This window comes from Medicago sativa, chromosome 3 (assembly GCF_051527215.1).
Source record: "Medicago sativa cultivar Bolivia chromosome 3, Bolivia_mono, whole genome shotgun sequence".
Lineage (NCBI taxonomy): Eukaryota > Viridiplantae > Streptophyta > Magnoliopsida > Fabales > Fabaceae > Medicago > Medicago sativa.
In genome coordinates, this window is record NC_140751.1 from 32,129,306 (window position 1) to 32,155,612 (window position 26,307).

General features: G+C 37.8%; 1 protein-coding gene and 1 pseudogene across 1 annotated transcript; one reads left to right on the forward strand and one right to left on the reverse strand.

Moving 5' to 3' along the window:
- Window positions 1-8,439: 8,439 nt before the first annotated feature.
- On the reverse strand, window positions 8,440-9,912 carry LOC146937185 (uncharacterized). Its single transcript, XM_085749353.1, has one exon. The coding sequence runs from the start codon at window positions 9,910-9,912 to the stop codon at window positions 8,440-8,442; it is 1,473 nt and encodes a 490-aa protein (XP_085605479.1).
- Window positions 9,913-12,239: 2,327 nt separating this feature from the next.
- On the forward strand, window positions 12,240-25,457 carry LOC146937186 (uncharacterized; annotated as a pseudogene).
- Window positions 25,458-26,307: the final 850 nt, after the last annotated feature.

The following is a 26,307-nucleotide window of genomic DNA, read 5'->3' on the forward strand; positions in this document are numbered from 1 at the left end:
ATGCAGGATCCTTAGGTCAAAAATTGGGGTATGACAGATGCCCCTATTTAAGTTTCTTCGTCCGGAGATTTGAAGATGGAATCTTTGATTTGATCGGAACGAAGAGACTTAAATACAGAGTACACCAATTTTGGACCTAAGATGCTACGAATGCTCATGAAATGCTTGTATGAATGCAGGACGACAAAGTTGACTTGACTGAGACGAGAAACAACGACGGGATACCCAAATTCGTTGAAGAATGGGATCCGACTCCGCTAGGGGGAATGTAGTTTCACTGGAGAAAGATTGTCTACTTGAACAGCTATGCTGGGGATGACACTTTTGAAATTGAAATTGATTAATGACATCACTGGAACAGATAAACTGGGGATGACACTTTTTTTGAAATTGAAATTGAAATTGATTAGTGACATCACTAGAACAGCTACGCTGGGGACGACACCATTGAAATTAACTTGATTAGTGACATCACTGGAACAGCTAACGCTGGGGATGATACTTCTAGAAATTGACATTACTGGAACAGCTAACGCTGGGGATGACACTTTTGAAATTGACATTGAAATTGATTAGTGACATCACTGGAACAGCTAATGCTGGGGATGACACCATTGAAAAATACTTTTGAAATTGAAATTGAAATTGAAATTGATTAGTGACATCACTAGAACAGCTAACGCTGGGGATGACACTTTTTTATAAGACAAGAATTTTGCAAGCTATTCGCTTGACACACAGGTAACAAAAGATATTGGCAGGTGATTAACCCGGTCCAACAAGGCATAAAAGATATTGGCAGGTGGTTAACCCGGACCAACAAGCATAAAAGATTGGTAGGTGATTAACCCGGTCCAAAAGGCACAAAAGATATTGGCAGGTGATTAACCCGGTCCAACAGGCATAATAGATATTGGCAGGGGATTAACCCGGTCCAAAAGGCACAAAAGATATTGGGAGGTGATTAACCCGGTCCAACAGGCATAATAGATATTGGGAGGTGATTAACCCGGTCCAACAGGCATAATAGATATTGGCAGGCGATTATCCCGGTCCAACAAGGCACAAAAGATATTGGCAGGTGATTAACCCGGACCAAAAGGTATACAAGATATTGGCAGGTGATTAACTTGGACCAAAAGGTATAAAAGATATTGGCAGGTGATTAACCTGGACCAAATGGTAAGTGAAGACCGAACTGAAGGGATATGACCAACCAAGACTATGGGTGACTGATGCAACCATGTATGAATGATGTGGTGGATATGTTGTGTGTAAATGAAAGTGCATGAATGTATAATGTGTGAAAGTATTAGTGTATGAGCGAATTAATGTACGAATGTGACTTGTATGACTGTATAAACTGTATATGACGGGCAACTCGATGAAACGAGACAAGACAGGTAGGATGGGAGGTGGATTGACATCGCAGTACCAACACTCGACAAACTTCCTTGGAGATGAAATTATTGTGAACAAATTGAGACGTTGATGGGGTGAAGCCCGACACAAGGTAGCAATTAATGCCTCATGGGGAGAAAATTCATTGTTGACCACAAGTTTGGAAGAAGTCGCCATTTGTAAACCGGCGCATAGTGCTCTTCCCCTGGCATGCTTCAACAGTCATTTTTTGTGTTTTTTTTTGTTTTGAAAATCCCTAACTTTTGCCTGGACTGCCCTTTCAGGTTTTCAGTCCACCGGGAGTATATTCCTTTTTTGCGCCCCTAATTTTTGCCTGGATCGCCCTTTCGGGTTTTCAATCCACCAGGACGCTCTCTATTGCCTAAGCCGCCCTTTCGGGTTTTCAACTTAGCGAGCTTTTATTTTTGTATTTTTTTTATGACTGTGAAAGCATCTTGCTCGAAGCAGAGGTCCTCTCCATAGTGCTTAGCCATGTTTCTTTTTCGAAACGTAACCGTTCTCGAGGCGGATGCTGATGTACGCTTCAACTACTCACAAGTTCAAAGAGAGTGTGTTTGTTGTTCACACTTTTCAAAAGATGTAAAAAAAAAAAGTTTTTGTATTTTTGAAAATTTTTGCTTTAAGTATTGCCATCAAAAATAGAAGAAATTTTGCAAGTAGAATAAGTGAGAGTTCCAAATAAATGGGCACAGGCTCAAATTTGATGAATTGAGTGGTGGCCTACCAATGGCGTGGCTCCACGAATCTTTGAAAAATTTGGAAAATGGTAAATAGATGGGAAGGTACATTGAACACAATAACCGTTATACTCTCTAACGACTTTGAATGCCCCAGTTCCGAGTTTTTGATCTGCAGATGCTTCGAATCAGAGGTTCTTTTGACGATTGGATGCCCCAAGTGGACTGTGCTTGACTGATGCAGTTACTTTGTCATGATCCTTAACTTTTGCATAGATCGCCTTTTTCGGGTTTCGACCTATCAGGATAATTATATTTCTTTTTTTTTTTTGTCTCTAATTTTTGCCTGGACCGCCCTTTCGGGTTTTCAGTCCACCGAGACGCTCATTTTTTCATAAGCCGCTTTTTAAGATTTGCGACTTATCGAGCTGTTATTTTTGACAGAGTATTTCTTGACTGCACCGACATTCTTAGAACGTGTGAGTTTGTCACCATCCATGATTGTAAGATTCATTGCACACAAGTCTTCATAATTAGGCGTCCACTTGTCCCTGGAGTCTGGTTGGAAAGTAGTACAAAGTTCCCTTCTTTAAATTTATGGGGACGAACCTTTTTATTAGAAGCTTGTCTCAAACCTCTTTTGATATATTTGTACAAGGTCGTTATGCGTTTAAAATCGAAAGAATGTAGTTTCACTGGGGAAAGATTGTCTACTTGAACAGCTATGCTGGGGATGACGCTTTTGAAATTGAAATTGATTAATGACATCACTAGAACAGATAAACTGGGGATGACACTTTTTTTGAAATTGAAATTGAAATTGATTAGTGACATCACTAGAACAGCTACGCTGGGGACGACACCATTGAAATTAACTTGATTAGTGACATCACTGGAACAGCTATCGCTGGGGATGATACTTCTTGAAATTGACATTACTGGAACAGCTAACGCTGGGGATGACACTTTTGAAATTGACATTGAAATTGATTAGTGACATCGCTGGAACAGCTAATGCTGGGGATGACACCATTGAAAAATACTTTTGAAATTGAAATTGAAATTGAAATTGAAATTGATTAGTGACATCACTAGAACAGCTAACGCTGGGGATAACACTTTTTTATAAGACAAGAATTTTGCAAGCTATTCGCTTGACACACAGGTAACAAAAGATATTGGCAGGTGATTAACCCGGTCCAACAAGGCATAAAAGATATTGGCAGGTGATTAACCCGGTCCAAAAGGCACAAAAGATATTGGGAGGTGATTAACCCGGTCCAACAGGCATAATAGATATTGGGAGGTGATTAACCCGGTCCAACAGGCATAATAGATATTGGCAGGCGACTATCCCGGTCCAACAAGGCACAAAAGATATTGGCAGGTGATTAACCCGGACCAAAAGGTATAAAAGATATTGGCAGGTGATTAACTTGGACCAAAAGGTATAAAAGATATTGGCAGGTGATTAACCTGGACCAAATGGTAAGTGAAGACCGAACTGAAGGGATACGACCAACCAAGACTATGGGTGACTGATGCAACCATGTATGAATGATGTGGTGGATATGTTGTGTGTAAATGAAAGTGCATGAATGTATAAATGTGTGAAAGTATTAGTGTATGAGCGAATGAATGTATGAATGTGACTTGTATGACTGTATAAACTGTATATGACGGGCAACTCGATGAAACGAGACAAGACAGGTAGGATGGGAGGTGGATTGACATCGCAGTACCAACACTCGACAAACTTCCTTGGAGATGAAATTATTGTGAACAAATTGAGACGTTGATGGGGTGAAGCCCGACACAAGGTAGCAATTAATGCCTCATGGGGAGAAAATCCATTGTTGACCACAAGTTTGGAAGAAGTCGCCATTTGTAAACCGGCGCATAGTGCTCTTCCCCTGGCATGCTTCAACAGTCATTTTTTGTGTTTTTTTTTGTTTTGAAAATCCCTAACTTTTGCCTGGACTGCCCTTTCAGGTTTTCAGTCCACCGGGAGTATATTCCTTTTTTGTGCCCCTAATTTTTGCCTGGATCGCCCTTTCGGGTTTTCAATCCACCAGGACGCTCTCTATTGCCTAAGCCGCCCTTTCGGGTTTTCAACTTAGCGAGCTTTTATTTTTGTATTTTTTTGTATTTTTTTTATGACTGTGAAAGCATCTTGCTCGAAGCAGAGGTCCTCTTCATAGTGCTTAGCCATGTTTCTCTTTCGGAACGTAACCGTTCTCGAGGCGGATGCTGATGTACGCTTCAACTACACACAAGTTCAAAGAGAGTGTGTTTGTTGTTCACACTTTTCAAAAGATGTAAAAAAAAAAAAAAGTTTTTGTATTTTTGAAAATTTTTGCTTTAAGTATTGCCATCAAAAATAGAAGAAATTTTGCAAGTAGAATAAATGAGAGTTCCAAATAAATGGGCACAGGCTCAAATTTGATGAATTGAGTGGTGGCCTACCAATGGCGTGGCTCCACGAATCTTTGAAAAATTTGGAAAATGGTAAATAGATGGGAAGGTACATTGAACACAATAACCGTTATACTCTCTAACGACTTTGAATGCCCCGGTTCCGAGTTTTTGATCTGCAGATGCTTTGAATCAGAGGTTCTTTTGACGATTGGATGCCCCAAGTGGACTGTGCTTGACTGATGCAGTTACTTTGTCATGATCCTTAACTTTTGCATAGATCGCCTTTTTCGGGTTTCGACCTATCAGGATAATTATATTTCTTTTTTTTTTTGTCTCTAATTTTTGCCTGGACTGCCCTTTCGGGTTTTCAGTCCACCGAGACGCTCATTTTTTCATAAGCCGCTTTTTAAGATTTGCGACTTATCGAGCTGTTATTTTTGACAGAGTATTTCTTGACTGCACCGACATTCTTAGAACGTGTGAGTTTGTCACCATCCATGATTGTAAGATTCATTGCACACAAGTCTTCATAATTAGGCGTCCACTTGTCCATGGAGTCTGGTTGGAAAGTAGTACAAAGTTCCCTTCTTTAAATTTATGGGGACGGACCTTTTTATTAGAAGCTTGACTCAAACCTCTTTTGATATATTTGTACAAGGTCGTTATGCGTTTAAAATCGAAAGAATGTAGTTTCACTGGGGAAAGATTGTCTACTTGAACAGCTATGCTGGGGATGACACTTTTGAAATTGAAATTGATTAATGACATCACTGGAACAGATAAACTGGGGATGACACTTTTTTTGAAATTGAAATTGATTAGTGACATCACTAGAACAGCTACGCTGGGGACGACACCATTGAAATTAACTTGATTAATGACATCACTGGAACAGCTAACGCTGCGGATGATACTTCTTGAAATTGACATTACTGGAACAGCTAACGCTGGGGATGACACTTTTGAAATTGACATTGAAATTGATTAATGCCATCACTGGAACAGCTAATGCTGGGGATGACACCATTGAAAAATACTTTTGAAATTGAAATTGAAATTGAAATTGATTAGTGACATCACTAGAACAGCTAACGCTGGGGATGACACTTTTTTATAAGACAAGAATTTTGCAAGCTATTCGCTTGACACACAGGTAACAAAAGATATTGGCAGGTGATTAACCCGGTCCAACATGGCATAAAAGATATTGGCAGGTGGTTAACCCGGACCAACAAGCATAAAAGATATTGGTAGGTGATTAACCCGGTCCAAAAGGCACAAAAGATATTGGCAGGTGATTAACCCGGTCCAACAGGCATAATAGATATTGGCAGGTGATTAACCCAGTCCAAAAGGCACAAAAGATATTGGGAGGTGATTAACCCGGTCCAACAGGCATAATAGATATTGGGAGGTGATTAACCCGGTCCAACAGGCATAATACATATTGGCAGGTGATTATACCGGTCCAACAAGGCACAAAAGATATTGGCAGGTGATTAACCCGGACCAAAAGGTATAAAAGATATTGGCAGGTGATTAACTTGGACCAAAAGGTATAAAAGATATTGGCAGGTGATTAACCTGGACCAAATGGTAAGTGAAGACCGAACTGAAGGGATACGACCAACCAAGACTATGGGTGACTGATGCAACCATGTATGAATGATGTGGTGGATATGTTGTGTGTAAATGAAAGTGCATGAATGTATAAATGTGTGAAAGTATTAGTGTATGAGCGAATGAATGTATGAATGTGACTTGTATGACTGTATAAACTGTATATGACGGGCAACTCGATGAAACGAGACAAGACAGGTAGGATGGGAGGTGGATTGACATCGCAGTACCAACACTCGACAAACTTCCTTGGAGATGAAATTATTGTGAACAAATTGAGACGTTGATGGGGTGAAGCCCGACACAAGGTAGCAATTAATGCCTCATGGGGAGAAAATCCATTGTTGACCACAAGTTTGGAAGAAGTCGCCATTTGTAAACCGGTGCATAGTGCTCTTCCCCTGGCATGCTTCAACAGTAATTTTTTGTGTTTTTTTTTTGTTTTGAAAATCCCTAACTTTTGCCTGGACTTCCCTTTCAGGTTTTCAGTCCACCGGGAGTATATTCCTTTTTTGCGCCCCTAATTTTTGCCTGGATCGCCCTTTCGGGTTTTCAATCCACCAGGACGCTCTCTATTGCCTAAGCCGCCCTTTCGGGTTTTCAACTTAGCGAGCTTTTATTTTTGTATTTTTTTGTATTTTTTTTATGACTGTGAAAGCATCTTGCTCGAAGCAGAGGTCCTCTCCATAGTGCTTAGCCATGTTTCTTTTTCGAAACGTAACCGTTCTCGAGGCGGATGCTGATGTACGCTTCAACTACTCACAAGTTCAAAGAGAGTGTGTTTGTTGTTCACACTTTTCAAAAGATGTAAAAAAAAATAAAAAAAAAAATTTTGTATTTTTTTTTAAATTTTTGCTTTAAGTATTGCCATCAAAAATAGAAGAAATTTTGCAAGTAGAATAAATGAGAGTTCCAAATAAATGGGCACAGGCTCAAATTTGATGAATTGAGTGGTGGCCTACCAATGGCGTGGCTCCACGAATCTTTGAAAAATTTGGAAAATGGTAAATAGATGGGAAGGTACATTGAACACAATAACCGTTATACTCTCTAACGACTTTGAATGCCCCAGTTCCGAGTTTTTGATCTGCAGATGCTTCGAATCAGAGGTTCTTTTGACGATTGGATGCCCCAAGTGGACTGTGCTTGACTGATGCAGTTACTTTGTCATGATCCTTAACTTTTGCATAGATCGCCTTTTTCGGGTTTCGACCTATCAGGATAATTATATTTCTTTTTTTTTTCTCTAATTTTTGCCTGGACCGCCCTTTCGGGTTTTCAGTCCACCGAGACGCTCATTTTTTCATAAGCCGCTTTTTAAGATTTGCGACTTATCGAGCTGTTATTTTTGACAGAGTATTTCTTGACTGCACCGACATTCTTAGAACGTGTGAGTTTGTCACCATCCATGATTGTAAGATTCATTGCACACAAGTCTTCATAATTAGGCGTCCACTTGTCCCTGGAGTCTGGTTGGAAAGTAGTACAAAGTTCCCTTCTTTAAATTTATGGGGACGAACCTTTTTATTAGAAGCTTGTCTCAAACCTCTTTTGATATATTTGTACAAGGTCGTCATGCATTTAAAATCGATCAAGTTTGGACTTTAGCAGAACTCCTATTGACGGGACTTTGACATCCACAGGAAGCACGGCCTCCATGTTGCATTTTGGGGAAGGAGGGGGGGGTTGCCCCTGTTGACATGTGTACTGAAGTACGGTATCCATGCAGGGAGAATGGTAGCACCTCGAGCTAGTCTTTGTAATTGAATGTCATCTTCTGGACAACCTCCTTGATATTTTGTTTGCAGCTTCAATGGCTAAGATGCCCCAGTATGTGAGAGATCTCGCCGGGAATCTTTTCATTCTCCTTCTTAGGTTCAGACACAGGGAACTCAAAGTTGGAAGAGAGTACATGGTCAATGTGTTCAACGGGTTTATCGATGCATGATTTGATTATTGATTTTGACAAGTAAGTATAAGTTATGATTATGCAGATATTTGAGAATGATTATTTTTTTGGTTTTTTGTATTACCATTTTTCCAGAAAAAGCACAAAATAAAAATCAAAGTCGGGATCAAAACGACTTTTTTATTAATGATTGAAAATACATGAAGCAAAAAGCCCTAAACAAGTTCACTTCCGTCTCGGGTGGGACGAAAGGAATTTTTTTTTTGAAAAACATAAAGCAACAAACAAACATATTAATTGAACAAATGACTAGTAGGAACAAACATCAGCAAAGACCTAATTGCAGCTAAAAATTCCATGTGACATCATAAGGTTCCAAGGTCCGATAGCGGATTAATTGACATATTCAGACTCAAACTCTTCAAAAGGTATGAGGTTTTTTCGGATCAACTTCTGAACTATCTTCTGAAATGCAAAACATTGTTCAATATCGTGACCTGCTGCCCCTTGATGGAAGGCACAAGAAAGATCAGCTCTATACCCTGCTGGCAATATTGTCGGTACTGAAAGAGGTGCCTTAGTGTGGATCAAATTCCTTTCAAGAAACCTTGGAAACAAATCTGCATACTTCATACAAATGGGATCAATATGCGTTCTTGGAGTCTGTTGTCGAGGCTGTTGTTGACATTGCTGAAACTGGGGTTGATAACCCTGATTTTGAACAGCATTTATGATAGGCATAACAGCGGCAGCAGGGTGATAAGCCAGATACTGTTGTTGAGGCTGAATTTCCACCACATCCCTTTCCTGGTCTTCCTCTTCTGAACTGTCAGTAGAAACACTTTCTTTGACTAAACGTCCTTCTCGGACCCCTTCTTCAAGACGCATTCCCGTAATCATCATCTTTGCGAAGTTGTTGGGAGCACTTCCAACCATTTTCTTATAATAAAATCGATCTAGAGTCCCCAAGAAAATCTTGGTCAACTCTTTCTCTTCCAGAGGTGGACGGACTTGATCAGCAAAATCTCTCCATCGCTGGGCATATGCTTTGAAAGATTCATTATCATTCTGGGTAATGGCTTGCAGATCATCTCTGTCTGGGGCCAAGTACAAGTTGTAGTTGTATCGTCGGACGAAGGCATCACCCAAATCAATGAAAGTTTTGACATCAGCACGACTTAGGCCCGTGTACCATTTCAAAGCGGCACCAGTCAAACTATCTTGAAAGCAATAGATAAGAAGCTCATCATTGCCGGCTTGAGGGGACATCTTTCTGGCATACATTGTCAAATGGTCCTTAGGGCAAGTATTCCCTTTGTACTTGTCAAAATCAGGGACCTTGAATTTGGGTGGTATCACGACATTTGGTACCAAGCAAAGATCATAAGCACTTTCCCCAAACAGTTCTTCCCCACGGAGAGCTTTCAATTCCAACCGTAATGCATCAAACTTCTCTCTTAGTTCTTCTACCTGGTTATACGCAACCACACTTCCTGGTTGATAGATAGGTTCATGGTCCCGCTGAGTAGTATGAACCAAAGGAGCTTGAGGGAGCAAAGGGTCTGATTGTTGCACAAAAGGTGTTTGAACCTTAGAAACAACGGGACAGAGTATTTCACTAGCACTTAAAGGTGTACTCCAGAGATAACCTTCCAGCATAGCATGTTTAGGAGTACTAGCAAACACTGTTGAAATCGGAGTAGTGGAAACAACCGTCTGAGCTTGAGTACTGACAATAGGGAGAGATACTGGCTGACTCTGTGCAACCGTCATCAAAGATACTAAGTTCTTCAAAATTTCATTTTCGGCCCGGAGGGTTGTCACCTCTTCACGAAGCTTGTGGTTCTCTTGTTTAAGATGATCCATTCTGATTTGCTCGAGTGTTGTAGATGCGAGTAGACTTGTAGAGAAAACGTCGGGCTACTTTGGAACGGGTTGACCCTTTTATGGAAAGACAAATTGTGTGAGACTCGGATTTGAAACTATGAAATGCAAAATGATGCATGATGTTATGCAAAAATAGACACATTTTTATTTATCGAAGGATTTGTCAAAGTAATTGTAAACATCATAAGGAACATTGTTTCATTTGATAATTGAAAATATTACAAACAGTTTCCTTTTTAAAAGCAAAAGCAAAGTTAAGGGAAAAGTCCTTAACAAAGCTAAAGTCTAATTAAGACTCTTGAAGTTGTATTTCTTAGTGTTCCTCTTTACAAGGTCTATACCTCTGATGTTTACAAGACGACTTATCTAAGTCTTTCGATGTTTTGATGAGGAAAAGTTTTTATGAATGTATGCATGTATGCATGATTATGCTAAAGAACTGTGAAAATATGGTGAGGTTTAGTTCCATAATGTTGGAGTTAATGGTAACAACGCCATTTGGTAAGGACTACGGTTTTCAAATGTACCTGTATCACGGGTTCTACCAAGTTCCCAGAGTTATCAACCACTTCCGAACACTATCGGGCTACGGAAATACTTCCGATCCAACAATATTCGTAAGAAAGTCTCGTCTGAGTGTGGTATCGCGTATCAACTAAACCAAGATTACTCATGATTAGCCACCGCACCACGTCCTAAAAGGCCAAGAGGGGTTAAAGGTAACTAAAGGTCCTCAACTTTCGACAGTCACCTGAAAATAACATGCCAACACGAATACTCATGCCAACATAGTATACTTCCAAGATCCCTCAGTTGAGTGGGGTTATCACATGTGTCACAAACCAAAATTCACTCTTGGCAAGGCACTATGATTATACCACCATCCTATCTTAAATTTCTCTCAAGTCCGGGTGTAGGACTTATCTCACCACTCTCGTAAAGAAAGAAGAAAGAAGAAGGAAGAACAAATATATACACGAATTTCCATCTTTTATTTTTTGTTTTTATTTTTTTAAGCAAGGTATAGCACGAAGAATTAAATAAAGCCAAGTTAGGCTCAACCCTCTTAGGGGGTTCCCCAGTGAAGTCGCCATTTCTGTCGCGTCATTTTTCGGAGATCAAGGCTATTTGATTAGCTTTTGACTCACTAACTTATTTCACGACTGAACATTTAATTTTTAAAGAAAAGGGGAAAAAAGTTCAAACACCCCATATTTTGAAAAGATTTTGGATTCGGGGGTTAGTTACATAAAGGGAAGGTGTTAGCGCCCTTTATGTCCGTAGTACTCTACGGGAACCTCTTGGTTTCATTTAATTAATGTGCTATAAACTTGCTTGCTTTTGAAAAAAAGAATTAAAGTGATAAAGAAAAAAAAAACCTAATTATCTACATTTTATTGATTTGGAAGGACGAGTGTCCTCTGCCTACGTACCCGTGAGGGATCAAAACCTCGTAGTTCGGGGTAGAAATTGACGTTTGATTGGTTGAGTGTTTTTTAATGTTTTTGAAAAAGATTTTAAAATGAAAAGCCAAGTGGCAAATAGGAAATTTGTTTGTGTTTTTTAATATTAAAGAAAATGGACTCAAAATAAGTTAAGTTGATTGATATTTGGTTAAGAAAAGAAAAATAAAAAAACGTCACTTGATTTAGGATCAAGGTTTATTTAAGAAAATATTTTTTGTGATTTTTGAACTATTTGCATGTTTTTGTTGTTTTGGAAATAATTGAACTAAAACTAACGGAGCATAAAAGTAAAGCGTAGGTACCTTATGGCGGCGTTGGACCACCACATGGACCATTAACCTAAACTAGAAGAGAGATGAAGGCATACACACACGCACGCACACATGCACCTAAGCTATTACAAAAAACCTATTATACATGCTATGGTCTGCGGAAGAATAAATAAATTACATTAAGCCTATATTAACATTCTAAATCCTATACAAGATGAAGAGAAATAGATATATTACATAATGCCTAATTTATACATTCTAATTTCATGCAATGACATAAAAAATAAATTAAAATGCATGATAAACTAGACTAAAAATGCATGAATTACTCACATTCAACCCTAACGTACAAACTAAGGGCTATGCAATAAAAACAAATGAGATAAATATGCAATGAACAAATGAATGATAAATTTGCATCCTAATCTAATAAATACAGAAATAATAACATGCTAATGAAATAATAAAAATGCGAGAGAATTTAAAATGCATGAAGAAAGTAAAAAAATAAAAGAATATGCAGAAGTGGGGTGTAGGCAGCAAGCAGGGGAGTGTAAGAATTAAAAAAATGGGAATTGGGCTTAGGAAACAGGCTGGGCGGGTCGGATTAGTTCCTGGAGCGGGTAGGGTTAACTAAACTGGGTCGACCCAGTAGCATAAAAAGGGTGTGAGACTAATTTTTCATTCATTTTTATCAATTGCTTTCTCTCTCTCTCTCTTATGTTACAGGAACAAGGACGTGTTCTTTCTCTCTTCTTCTTCATTTCAATTCCTTATTTCTACTCCTCTTTCATCTTCTTTTTTTTGATTCAATCCCTCATTCTCTTTCAATTATCCTTTTCCTTTTTATTATTTCTTTCTCCTACCTTTCTCTTCCCAAAAAAACAAATGTAATAATGAAAAAAAATCAGATTCAACACAAAATGGATTTTACCTCGTAGCGGAGTTTCGGGTCGCTTACGATTACGTCGATTGCCGGTGACGGTTGTTGTTGTTCCGCTGGTGCTGATTCCTTGCGAGCTTCTTCTGGTTGTGTTGTTTTTGATGTGGAAACCGCCCCTCCTTTGTGATTTGTTGTGACAGCTGTGTTGTACGACGGCTTCCTGTACGGATGACGTCTTGAAAACGAATCCCTTCTGCTCCCTTCTGTACGTGTGCGCAGCAGGTTCGTGTTGTTGCGTTTTGAGTTCGTCACTGGTTGCGGTTTGTGATGGATGGCTTCATGATTCGTTGGGTTTATGCGGTACTGATATGTTGATGGTCCGTTTGATGGCCGGTTGTTTTGAATTGATCTGGACGGATTTGGAGCGGTATGAGCGTGAGTTGAGTGCCCTGCTTGGATTTGAGCTGAGGGTTTTGTTGAAGTTGTGGTTGGTTCGGCCGTGAATGGATGGTGTGTGTCATTGTGGTTGTTGAGTTTTGGATCGGTTATTTGTGTGCCTGTGATGTTAAATCGCGAAAATGGGTTTTGAACATTGGTTTTGATTTATGATCTCTGGCTTTGAAAACTGCCTATGAATGGGTTTTGAACATTAGCTTAATGTTTGGATTGAAACCGATGAATTTGTCATTGAAAAATTGGCCTCCCTTGTGTGTTTACAGGTACTGGCTTTTATAGGGCCACAAATTGGTTTTTAGGGTTTGTTAAAGAAGCAGAATAATCTGCACTTTTGGGATTGGAATGGAAAGGGGACTCGCTTATGTTGTTGGCTTGGGGAGGAATAAACTCTACGGCTGTTTTGGATCAGAACCTGGACTGTATTCGGATTGCTTCGGATGAGGACATGCCTATTTTTTTGGATTTTATCAAACACTAATAGGAATAATGAAAATGAAAATAGAAAAATAAAATAATAAAAAAAGGATAATTGTGCAGACTTGGACTTATCTTTAAAAGGTAATTAAATAAATAAATAATAATAAAAAGAAAAGATGACTAAAAAATAAAAATTTTAAAAAACTAAAATTAAAATTAATTAATAAAAGATGGAAATAAAAATTGAGAGAAGAGGGCCCGACTCGGAACAAAATATGAGGTATTTTAAAATACCTCTCTGCCGAATTTTTCACTGAAAAGTCAAAGACTGATCGGGGTCAAAGGACACGTGTCAATGTATGAATGCAGGATCCTTAGGTCAAAAATTGGGGTATGACACTTATGGATTGTTTCCAATCTTCGAAACTTGAGTTTTATGAGTTCAATTTAGGTGTTTAATGGTATTTAAACTATGATGTGAGGGATTTAACTTGTTGTGCTTAGAAAATGGAAAATTTCTTGAAAAGTGTTTCGGTGAGACGAACTTTGTGATTTTTTTATGAACTCATCGTATTAGGCCGATGAAATGCTTATGTAATCTCTACTGCACGTATATGTGACTTGTGAGGATACATGGCATAGGCAATTGAGCTCGTTTACTTGGTTTTGGCTTAGGTGCTCAATTATTTTCAATGTTGTGATTTTTGGAGACGAACTTGGTAGAAAATGAGTTTTGAGAACCAATTGCTTATGAACCCTTTATGAATAGATTAATATGATGACGAGATGATGTATGAATTGTTGTTGAAGGTTGAATATGATGTTTATCATAAATGTTGTATTATTCCACTTTGCTTGGTTTATGAGAAGTATATGGAATTGTTGTGATATTTGGTAAGTTGATGTGATGTGTGTAATGATGACTCTTATGTAAATTATGATTGTTGAATGTGTGGACATGTATACTTGATAATGCAATGTTGTTGAGATAGTCAATGTAATTGGAGGTGTACTTTTACATTGTCGTTGTTGTGGTGAAGTTGTGCATTATCGGGTCGTTGTTGTATGTTCATGCATCATATCATATTGAGTCATATGTTGAAATGTAAAAGGAGGTGTACTTTTACATAGTTGTTGTAATAGGAGGTGTACTCTTACATGTAAGAGGAGGTGTACTCTTACATAGATGTGCGGTTGGCATCTAATGACTGTTGTTATAGTACCACATGCATATATGTGTTGAGTATAGGCGCATTGCATATTGAAAGGTTATCTTGTTGTTGCATGTGAATGGTGATTGTTGATGATAAGTGTGTTTGATGAATACATACTTGTGACATTTAGAATTTAATGGTTGATGAATTGTGACATAATTGAATATGTGACTTGATGAATTTGTGTATTGGTGAAATTTGGTGAATGTCGTGATTGTGTGGATTGGTGTATATGTACATTGGTGGATTTTGTTGATGGTTGTGAATAATTGAATTATGTTCTAATTTCATGTTTCACTTGCTTATACTTATACACTTGGTGAACCTATTTGATGATAGTTACTTTGATAATAATGACGAAGTGAGAATTGTATATGTATATACATATGTTGTAGTGATTTATTTGATAATGATGATTACTTGCTTGTAATTTTGAAATGATGAATTGTAATTTTGAGTTAAGCATGCTAGATGAGTAATGAGGTGAGTAATATTTTAATTGGTTGATGTTGATAATGATGAACTCTTGTCGATGACTTGATTAGAGATCAAATATGTCTGTTATGCCATGATAATAATGTGATAGCTTAATGTGCAAGTAATGGGGGATAATAATCATGTGATGCTAGTATTCTAGAGAGGGATGTTTATGTATATGTGATTTGTATGAATCCTTGAATGCTGATGTTTTCTTATGTTGATTATGATTAATGTAATGCTTACCCCCAGTGGTTTCGACCGCCTACCTGTCTGTATGGATGGGTAGACGTTGTGCAGGATTATTCGCTCGGTGAGTTCTTGTGGATGTTTGTTGGATTATTTTATTTATTTTTGAGGTGTACTCATTGATGTTATTTGACCATGGCATATGTATATGTTGGAGTTATTTGATTTGTATCCGTTGCGACTGTTGAGATATTATATATATGCATGTATGTTTGGATTTTGGAATCTGTGTTAGACGTAGCGTCTATTTCTTGAATATTTGTTATATTCACGTGTTTTATCGCTTTAATAGAAATAGGGCGTTACAAGTTGGTATCAGAGCCGTGGTCGGTCTAGTCCAGACCAAAACCCGTTGAATTTCCTGTTGTGTGCGACATGTACGGAAGTACTGTCGATACTTGTTGTGTTGTTCCGTTCTTTTAGGTGGGTTTGAGCGTAGTGGGGGAGTAGCAGGTTGCTTTTAATGTGTTAGTCTAGCAAGGGAAGGTATCTTTGGCTGCAGAGGCTCAGTTGTTTGTGATTTGTGTTAAGGTTCCCGTTGATTTCGAGTTGGATCTTGTGTGTCTTCCGTTGAAGCTTATGGAGGTGATTTTCGGTATGGACTGGATGTTGACTTTTGGTGTTAACATTAATTGTTTGACCAAGAGTATAACGTTTTCTAAGCCAGTAGCTGAGGAAGGTGATAAGTTCTTGACTGCGGAGCAAGTGAAGAAGTCTTTGGACGGTGAAGCTAGTGTGTTCATGATGTTTGCTTCCTTTAAGGAAAGTAGTGAGAAAAGAGTTGGTGATTTACCGATAGTGCAAGAGTTTTCAGAAGTTTTTCCAGATGACATTACCGAGTTACCGCCAGAGAGAGAAGTTGAGTTTGCAATTGATTTGGTACCAGGAACGAGTCCTATTTCGATTGCGCCGTATCGGATGTCTGCATCAGAGTTGGGTGAGTTAAAGAAGCAGTTGGAAGAGTTACTCGAGAAGCAGTTTATCAAGCCGAGTGTTTCTTCGTGGGGTGCTCCAGTGTTGTTAGTTAAGAAGAAAGATGGAAGCATGAGGTTGTGTGTGGATTATCGGCAGTTGAACAAAGTGACAATCAAGAATCGGTATCCGCTCCGAGGATTGATGATTTGATGGATCAATTGGTTGGTGCGGAGGTGTTCAGTAAAATTGATTTGTGATCAGGATATCATCAGATTAGAGTGAAGGCGGAAGATATATCCAAAACTGCGTTCCGAACGAGGTATGGACACTATGAGTATTCTATGATGCCATTTGGAGTATCTAATGCGCCAGGTGTCTTCATGGAATACATGAATAGAATATTTCATCCTTTTCTGGACCGTTTTGTGGTGGTGTTTATAGAAGATATTTTGGTGTATTCGAAGTCAGAGGAAGAGCATGCAGAGCATTTGAGGATTGTGTTGGGAGTCTTGAAGGAGAAGAAGTTGTTTGCTAAGTTGTCGAAGTGTGAGTTTTGGTTGCGGGAAGTGAGTTTCCTTGGTCATGTGATTTCTAAAGGTGGTATTTCCGTGGATCCGTCGAAAGTTGATGCAGTGTTGCAGTGGGAATCACCTAAGTCTGTTTTTGAAGTTAGAAGTTTTCTTGGGTTGGCAGGTTATTATCAGAGGTTTATTGAGGGATTCTCTAAGTTGACATTTCTATTGACGCAGTTGACTCGGAAAGGACAAGCTTATGTTTGGGATGCTAAGTGCGAGAAGAGTTTCCAAGAGTTGAAGAAGAGGTTGACTTCGACTCCAGTGTTGATTTTTCCGAATCCAAAGGAATCGTTTGTTGTGTATTGTGATGCTTCTAAGATGGGCCTTGGTGGTGTGCTTATGCAGAATTGTTAGGTTGTGGCTTATGCGTTGAGGCAGTTGATAGTGCATGAGAAGAATTATCCGACTCACGATTTGGAATTAGCAGCCGTTGTGTATGTGTTGAAGATTTGGAACTTGTAGATCGTGTGGTATTGGTTAATCAAGGAAAAGGTGGGGACTTCGGGTTGGATGAGAACGGTGTTTTGATGTTTCGTGATCGTGTTTGTGTACCAAATGTTCTTGAGCTTAAGAGACGGATTTTGGAAGAAGGTCACAGAAGTAGTTTGAGTATTCATTCAGGAGCGACTAAGATGTACCAGGATCTGAAGAGGTTGTTTTGGTGGCCTGGAATGAAGAAAGAGATCGCAGAATTTGTGTATGCTTGTTTGGTTTGTCAGAAGTCTAAAATTGAACATCAGAGACCGTCGGGTTTGATGCAACCGTTGTTTGTGTCAGAGTGGAAATGGTATAGTATCTCCATGGATTTTGTTGGAGCTTTGCCAAAGATTGTTAAGGGTTTTGATTCGATTTGGATGATTGTTGATCGGTTGACGAAGTCGGCACATTTTGTTCCTATCAAGACTGGCATGTCTGTGGCGAAGTTGGCTGAGATCTACATTGAGCAGATTGTTAGATTGCATGGTATTCCTTCTATTATTGTGTCTGGTTGGGATCTGAGGTTTACTTCTAAGTTTTGGGAGAGTTTGCAAGTTGCTTTGGGAACTAAGTTGAGGTTGAGTTCTGCTTATCATCTGTAGACAGATGGTCAGACGGAGAGGACTATTCAGAGTTTGGAGGATCTGTTGAGAGCTTGTGTGTTGGAGCAAGGTGTCAGTTGGGTCAAATGTTTACCGTTGATTGAGTTTACTTACAACAACAGTTTTCATTCTAGTATCGGAATGGTACCCTTTGAGGCTTTGTATGGTCGGAGGTGTAGGACTCCGTTGTGTTGGTATGAGTCAGGTGAAAGTGCTTTGTTAGGACCGGAAGCTGTGCAAGAGACTACTAAAAAGGTTAAGATGATTCAAGAGAATATGAGAGCGTCTCAGAGTAGGCAGAATAGTTATCATGATAAGAGGAGGAACGACATTGAGTTTTAGGTTGGTGATCATGTGTTTTTGAGAGTGAATCATGTAACCGGTGTTGGACGTGCTTTGAAGTGTCGGAAGTTGACTCCTCGTTTTGTTGGGCCGTTTGAGATGGTTGAGAAGGTTGCGGTTGTAACGTATCGGATTGCGTTACCCTCATCTTTGTCGAATCTTCAAGATGTGTTTCATGTGTCTCAGTTGCGGAAGTATCTGTATGATGTGTCTCATGTGATTCAAGTGGATGATTTGGAAGTAAGCGATAATTTGACTGTCGAGACTTGGCTAGTTAGGATTGAGGATCGTGAAGTGAAGCGTTTGCGTGGCAAGGAGATCGTTTTGGTTAAAGTGATTTGGGTTGGACCAACTGGAGAAAGTGCCACTTGGGAATCAGAGAGTATGATGAAGGTTTCGTATCCGGAGTTGTTTCCTTCAGGTAATTTTCGAGGGCGAAAATTCTTTTTAGTGGGGGAGAGTTGTAACAGCCCGATTTTTCGCTAGATTTATTTTATTTATTATTTATGTGTGTTATATGTGCTTATGTGTGATTGTTTGCCTCTGTGTGTATTTTTGGTTGGGAATCGTAGAATTCTGTGTTAGAAGGGTATTTTAGTCATTTTGGACTTAGGGGCATTTTGGTCATTTTGAGAGCAGGGGTAATTTTGTAATTTTTGCTGGAGGTTATTTTTAGTTCTTAGTGAGAGTTCTTATTTTACTAAGTGTTGGAGAGTGTAGTAATTATTTTATTACCGGAAAGTGACAATTAGTAATACATTTTACCGTTAAGTGAGTAGTAACATTTTGGGTTAAGAATAGAAATGGGTTAGGCCCATTAAGGTATGGTGAGTTAAGCTCAATTAGTTGAACCTATATAAACTCTTGTTAGTAGAGAAATAGGATTTTTACCAACATTTTCAATTGAGAAGATATCGAGGTAGAAAGAGAAAGAACAAGAGGAGAAAAAGAGTTTGAAGAGAGAAGATCTAGAGGAGGCTAGAGGGAGCTAGAGATTCAAGCTTGGGAGCTAAAGTGAAGCCCTAGTTGATAATTGTGAAGAATTAAGGTAAGGGGGTTAGGCTTTAATCATAACCCTTAGTTTAATTTCTACCCTAATTCTTTACATAATTGTGGTTAAGTGCTTAATTTGATTTTGGTTGTAGAATTTCGTGCTTAATGTTGTTGACATGATTATGTACATGAATTGAATGATAATTGTGATGTTTTTGTTGAATTTGTATGTCAAAATGGGTAGATATGAATATGATATGTTTTTGCATGAAATTGATGATGAATGAAGTTGTGGTGGTAGAATTGTGAATGAATTCATGTTCAAATATTGTCGTTGTTATCTTGACATATATTGTTGTTGAATTGATGCAATGGGCATCATTGAATTGGGGAATTATTGATGAGTTTGTTGTTGTTGATGAAATTACATGCTCAATATATGTTTACATGTATACTTTGTTGATTTTGTTCAAATTGGTATAAATTAGTGTTGTTGTGGTTGATTTGTGATGAATTCATGTTTACATGAAGTTGTTGTTGAATGAGATATGTTGTTGTTGTTTTATAGCATGGGTATTCCATTTTGTGAAGTGGTTGTTTGAATTGGTGAAGTTTGTGTTAAGTTGTTCATGTGAAAAACACAAATGAAATTTTGAAATATGAGGTTGTTGATTGAGTTTTTGATGTTGTTGGATGAATTGGAATTGGTAGAATTTATGTTTTCATGTTGTGGTTGTGTTAGTCAAGTCGTTTGGGAGAAAACGGGTTTTTCGTGTGAAAGCGTTTTTGCAAATAAGTGATTATGTGAGGTTTGGGAGAAATGATTTTGGGATGGTTAAAACTTGAATTTTTCTGTAGATTATGATAGAGCTAAGTGTCAGGAGCGTATAGGCGAAAACGGCATTGAAATCTGATTAACGGTTTGAGTTTTATGCGTGAAATAGTGAAAACGGAAAAACGAAGAAAAAGTTGTGCTGTCAATCGAGCACGGCCGTGCCGTGCATGGCACGGGCCGTGCTAACTTTCTGTTTCCTTGGCACGGCCGTGCCGTGCATGGCACGGGCCGTGCCGTTCAGATAAAACTTCGGTTTCTGCGTTTTTTGTGCTTTTTCACCCATTTCTTCTTTGAATTGGCCTTTGGTGTAAACATGAAAGTTTTATATAATTTTGTTAGCTTTCCAATGGCTTTGGTACTTGAAAATGATTTTTGGTTTTTGAGTTATGATAAAAATACTCCAAGGTGATCTTGGTGAAATTTTACGAAAATTCCGCATAACTATTTCTAAGTCGACCCAAACCTTATGGATTGTTTCCAATCTTCGAAACTTGAGTTTTATGAGTTCAATTTAGGTGTTTAATGGTATTTAAACTATGATGTGAGGGATTTAACTTGTTTTGCTTAGAAAATGGAAAATTTCTTGAAAAGTGTTTCGGAGAGACGAACTTTGTGATTTTTTTATGAACTCATCGTATTAGGCCGATGAAATGCTTACGTAACCTCTACTGCACGTATATGTGACTTGTGAGGATACATGGCATTGGCAATTGAGCTCGTTTACTTGGTTTTGGCTTAGGTGCTCAATTATTTTCAATGTTGTGATTTTTGGAGATGAACTTCGTAGAAAATGATTTTTGAGAGCCAATTGCTTATGAACCCTTTATGAATAGATTAATATGATGATGAGATGATGTATGAATGGTTGTTGAAGGTTGAATATGATGTTTATCATAAATGTTGTATTATTCCACTTTGCTTGGTTTATGAGAAGTATATGGAATTGTTGTGATATTTGGTAAGTTGATGTGATGTGTGTGATGATGACTCTTATGTGAATTATGATTGTTGAATGTGTGGACATGTATACTTGATAATGCAATGTTGTTGAGATAGTCAATGTAATTGGAGGTGTACTTTTACATTGTCGTTGTTGTGGTGAAGTTGTGCATTATCGGGTCGTTGTTGTATGTCCATGCATCATATGATATTGAGTCATATGTTGAAATGTAAAAGGAGGTATACATTTACATAGTTGTTGTAAGAGGAGGTGTACTCTTACATAGATGTGCGGTTGGCATCTAATGACTGTTGTTATGGTACCACATGCATATATGTGTCGAGTATAGGCGCATTGCATATTGAAAGATTATCTTGTTGTTGCATGTGAATGGTGATTGTTGATGATAAGTGTGTTTGATGAATACATACTTGTGACATTTAGAATTTAATGGTTGATGAATTGTGACATAATTGAATATGTGACTTGATGAATTTGTGTATTGGTGAAATTTGGTGAATGTCGTGATTCTGTGGATTGGTGTATATGTACATAGGTGGATTTTGTTGATGGTTGTGAATAATTGAATTATGTTCTAATTTCATGTCTCACTTGCTTGTACTTATACACTTGGTGAACCTATTTGATGATAGTTACTTTGATAATAATGATGAAGTGAGAATTGTATATGTATATACATATGTTGTAATATTTGATAAAGATGATTACTTGCTTGTAATTTTGAAATGATGAATTGTAATTTTGAGTTAAGCATGCTAGATGAGTAATGAGGTGAGTAATATTTTAATTGGTTGATGTTGATAATGATGTTGATAATGATGAACTCTTGTCGATGACTTGATTAGAGATCAAATATGTCTGTTATGACATGATAATAATGTGATAGCTTGATGTGCAAGTAATGGGGGATAATAATCATGTGATGCTAGTATTCTAGAGAGTGATGGTTATGTATATGTGATTTGTATGAATCCTTGAATGCTGATGTTTTCTTATGTTGCTTATGATTATTGTAATGCTTACCCCTAGTGGTTTCGACCGCCTACCTGTCTGTATGGATGGGTAGACGTTGTGCAGGATTAGTCGCTCGGTGAGTTGCTTGTGGATGTTTGGATAGCGGGAGCTATCTCCGCTATCATTTTGGCGTCGTAGTCTAGGGCTCTGATTAGGTTGAGTTGGTGTCCTTGTTTTGTTGGATTATTTTATTTATTTTGAGGTGTACTCATTGTTGAGATTTGGAGAACTTTATGTTGATGTTATTTGACCATGGCATATGTATATGTTGGAGTTATTTGATTTGTATCCGCTGTGACTGTTGAGATATTATATATATGCATGTACGTTTGGATTTTGGAATCTGTGTTAGACGTAGCGTCTATTTCTTGAATATTTGTTATATTCGCGTGTTTTATCGCTTTAATAGAAATAGGGCGTTACACTCTAATGTTCTTCTATTCTAATTTTTTTTATGGAAGTGTTATAATTCAATGTTTTTTTTTTTGAAGAGCAATTATATTGTGTTATTATATGTTATTTTTTTTATGGAAATGTTGCAATTCAATGTTTTTTTTTGGAAGACCAATGATATTGTATTATTATATTATTTGTATAATCGTGTAATGTAGTGTTTAGTTATCATATATTTTATAGTTGGTATTAAGGAATGAAATTTTAACGAGATTGTTTTATATAATATGATATTTCGATTATAACATGAAAATATGTGCAGAATAAATAAAAAATATCGTTGAAAATAAAAGGTTAACCCACGCTGATATTTATCCCTGTGCCAAAAATATGAATATTGTTTTATCCCTGCGCCAAGTATAGTGACCGTGATCCACCATATTTTTTTGTTTTATCCCTGCGCCAAGTATAGTGACCGTGATCCACCATATTTTTCTTAATAAATGTCGTTGAATATTTATTTTAGGAAAGGAAAAAAAATCGGATACTTTATTTTAGGACAGAAAAAATATTGGAGTTTGAGGTATTTAATTGGAATTAAAATCATAAATGGGTGATTGGCAACAAATATGAAAAATATGGTTACAATATGATATGAAAAAAGAGTTTAATGAGCATATATGATCGGAAAAAATTGGCTTTACATAAACTGACACCCCATTACAATAATTTCTTTCTCCATATTTTATTGCCAATCTAAAAACACAATTATAAAAGTGGCACGATATAGTGATATAGCAAATCTTGGATGGTATTCTGATCGCCAATGAGGTGGTGGATGAAGCAAGACGCATGAAAAAAGAACTCCTTATGTTTAAAGTAGATTTCGAGAAGGCTTATGACTCGGTTGATTTAAATTATCTCGATTCTGTGATGAGTAATATGAATTTTCCAACATTGTGGCGGAAATGGATACATGAATGTGTGGGAACGGCTACAGCGTCGGTTCTAGTTAATGGTTGTCCGACGGATGAGTTTAGGCTAGAGAGGGGTCTTCGCCAAGGGGACCCTCTTCGCCGTTTCTATTTTTATTGGCTGCCGAAGGTTTTAATATTTTGATGAATGCTATGGTGGAGGCGCAACTCTTTAGTGGTTATGGTGTGGGCAGAGATAGGGAAGTGAGGCTCACTCACCTCTAGTTTGCTGATGACACTCTCATTTTAGGAGAAAAGAGTTGGTTGAATGTGCGATCTTTGCGTGCGGTGTTACTTTTGTTTGAGGAAATATCGGGGCTGAAGGTCAATTTTCACAAGAGTATGATTACTGGTGTTAACATAAATGATTCGTGGTTGACAGAGGCATCAATGGTTATGAATTGTCGGAGGGGTTCTATTCCTTTTTTGTATTTGGGATTGCCAATTGGTGGGGACTATAGAAAATTAAGTTTTTGGAAACCCGTAATTGATCGTATAATTGCTCGTTTGTCTACATGGAACAACAAATTTCTGTCCTTTGGTGGTCGTCTGATTCTGCTGAAATCTGTCCTGTCTTCGCTTCCGGTTTACTTTCTTTCCTTCTTCAAGGCTCCCGCAGGTATAATTTCTTCTATCGAATCTATATTTAAAAGATTTTTTTGGGGGGGAAGTGAGGATAATAGGAAAATAGCATGGATAAAATGGGACTCCATTTGTGTTCCTAAGGAGGATGGAGGGTTGGGGGTTAGGAGGTTAGGAGATTTTAATTTGTCTTTGTTAGGAAAATGGTGTTGGAGGATGTTAGTGGATAAGGAGGGGTTGTGGTATCGTGTGCTAAAGGCTCGTTATGGTGAGGAGGGGAGTCGGTTGAAGGAGGGGGGTAGATATGGTTCTCCTTGGTGGCGGATGATTTGTAATATCCGAGGGGGGGGGGGGGGGGGGGGTTGGAGAGGGTGTGGGAAATTGGTTTGAAGGTAATGTCCGACGGGTTGTGGGAGATGGTTCTACTACTTTATTTTGGTTTGATCATTGGGTTGGGGAATCACCGTTGCGATTTAAATTTCCTAGACTTTTTGATTTGGCTGTAAATAAGGAGTGTACGGTGGCGGAGATGGAGAGGGGGGGTGGGAGGATGATGGGAGGGCGTGGGAGTGGAGACGCCGGTTGTTAGCGTGGGAGGAGGAGAGGGTGCGGGAGTGCTCATTATTATTACATAACGTTGTTTTGCAGGTCGGTGCTACTGATAAGTGGCGTTGGGCACTTGATCCTATTCATGGTTACACGGTTCGGGAGGCGTATCGAATTGTTACTGATCACGGTGAGCAGGTGGATAGGAGCCTCATTGACAATGTGTGGCATAAGTTTATTCCGACAAAGGTCTCAATGTTTGTTTGGCGTTTGCTCCGTAACCGACTTCCGACTTGTGACAATCTTTTAAGACGAAATATTATTCATCAGACAGCGGCTTCATGTGTGGCTGGTTGTGATATGACCGAAACAGCAAACCATCTCTTTTTAGAATGCGGCACATCACTCACTTTATGGTATTCTGTTTGTTCGTGGTTAGGCTTGTATTTTGTGCAACCCTTTGAGTTACGTGATCATCACAATCATTTTTGTTATATGGCGGGACTTCCTAGATGCACTCATGCTTTCCTGCAAAGTGTATGGTATTCTTGCGTTTGGGTTATTTGGAAGAATCGGAATAATTGCATTTTTCAAAACGAGCCTTCCGATACCCATGGTTTACTCGACAAAGTTAAGTGTTATTCTTTTTTATGGTTGAAAGCAAAGTATACATCTTTTAGTTATAGCTGGTATGATTGGTGGACACATCCGTTTCTTTGTATGGGTGTTCCTTTTTGAATTCTTTTGACGGTTGGTTGGCCGGTTTTTGTGTTTCTGGCACTTTGTATTTGTAAATATTTTCCGGTAATCTACTCTTTGTACGTCTTGTGCAGGGTGTATTGCCGGCGTTATTAATATATCTCATTTTAGTTTGTGCAAAAAAAAAAAAAGTGATATAGCAAAAGAAAATTGGATACTTTATTTTAGGACAGAATTTTTTTTGGAATTTGAGGTATTTAATTGGAATTAAAATCATAAATGGGTGAATTTGAGATAATTTAAATATTTTTTTAATATTACTTAAAATTGTGATAATAATGAATTTGTATCTCCATTTAACATAAAGATTTTGAAGGTGTATTGAGTTATTGAAATCGTTATTATGAATTAAAAGGCCATAATATTTATAACCATTTTTGTCAAATTTTTTAATAAAATATGATTAAATGTGGAATGATTCGTAAATGACTATATTATTGTATTTATTTCTAGAACAAGGATAGAATGGAATGCCTATTTGACTTTTTAATTCAAATCTTTTGATCTTCTTTTTTTCTGTGGAAAAAATTGTGTTTAAATACATTTTACATAAAAAGAATTATACATCTGGTTTTTGAACACATTTACAATTTTTTTACGTATTTATATAAAAAATTAAATAGAGATGTGCATCATGAGTATTTGTTTCCCCTAAAAAAAATCATGAGTACTTTTTTTTTCTTTCTAATTTTAATCGTATAAATTGTTGATAATTAATGTACCATTTTATTTTCAATTACTACATCCATAAATTAAGGGAAATTTTTTTGTGATTGTTTCATATATATTGGCTATAAATATTATGTTTGAGACTCACACTTTTCACACCATTTTGAGTTACAACTCACAAATTTCACATCAGTGCTATAAATTGTTCTTTTTGAAAATTTTCTCGAGATCATTCTTTTAATTAATTCATTATTACTTATTCTAATTTTTTTCTTAGATCTAATTCTCATTACCAGTTCAATT

Bases quoted from the DNA above. Each gene is read 5' to 3' on its own strand.
- LOC146937185 (XM_085749353.1), bottom strand. From the start codon at position 9,912: ATGGATCATCTTAAACAAGAGAACCACAAGCTTCGTGAAGAGGTGACA.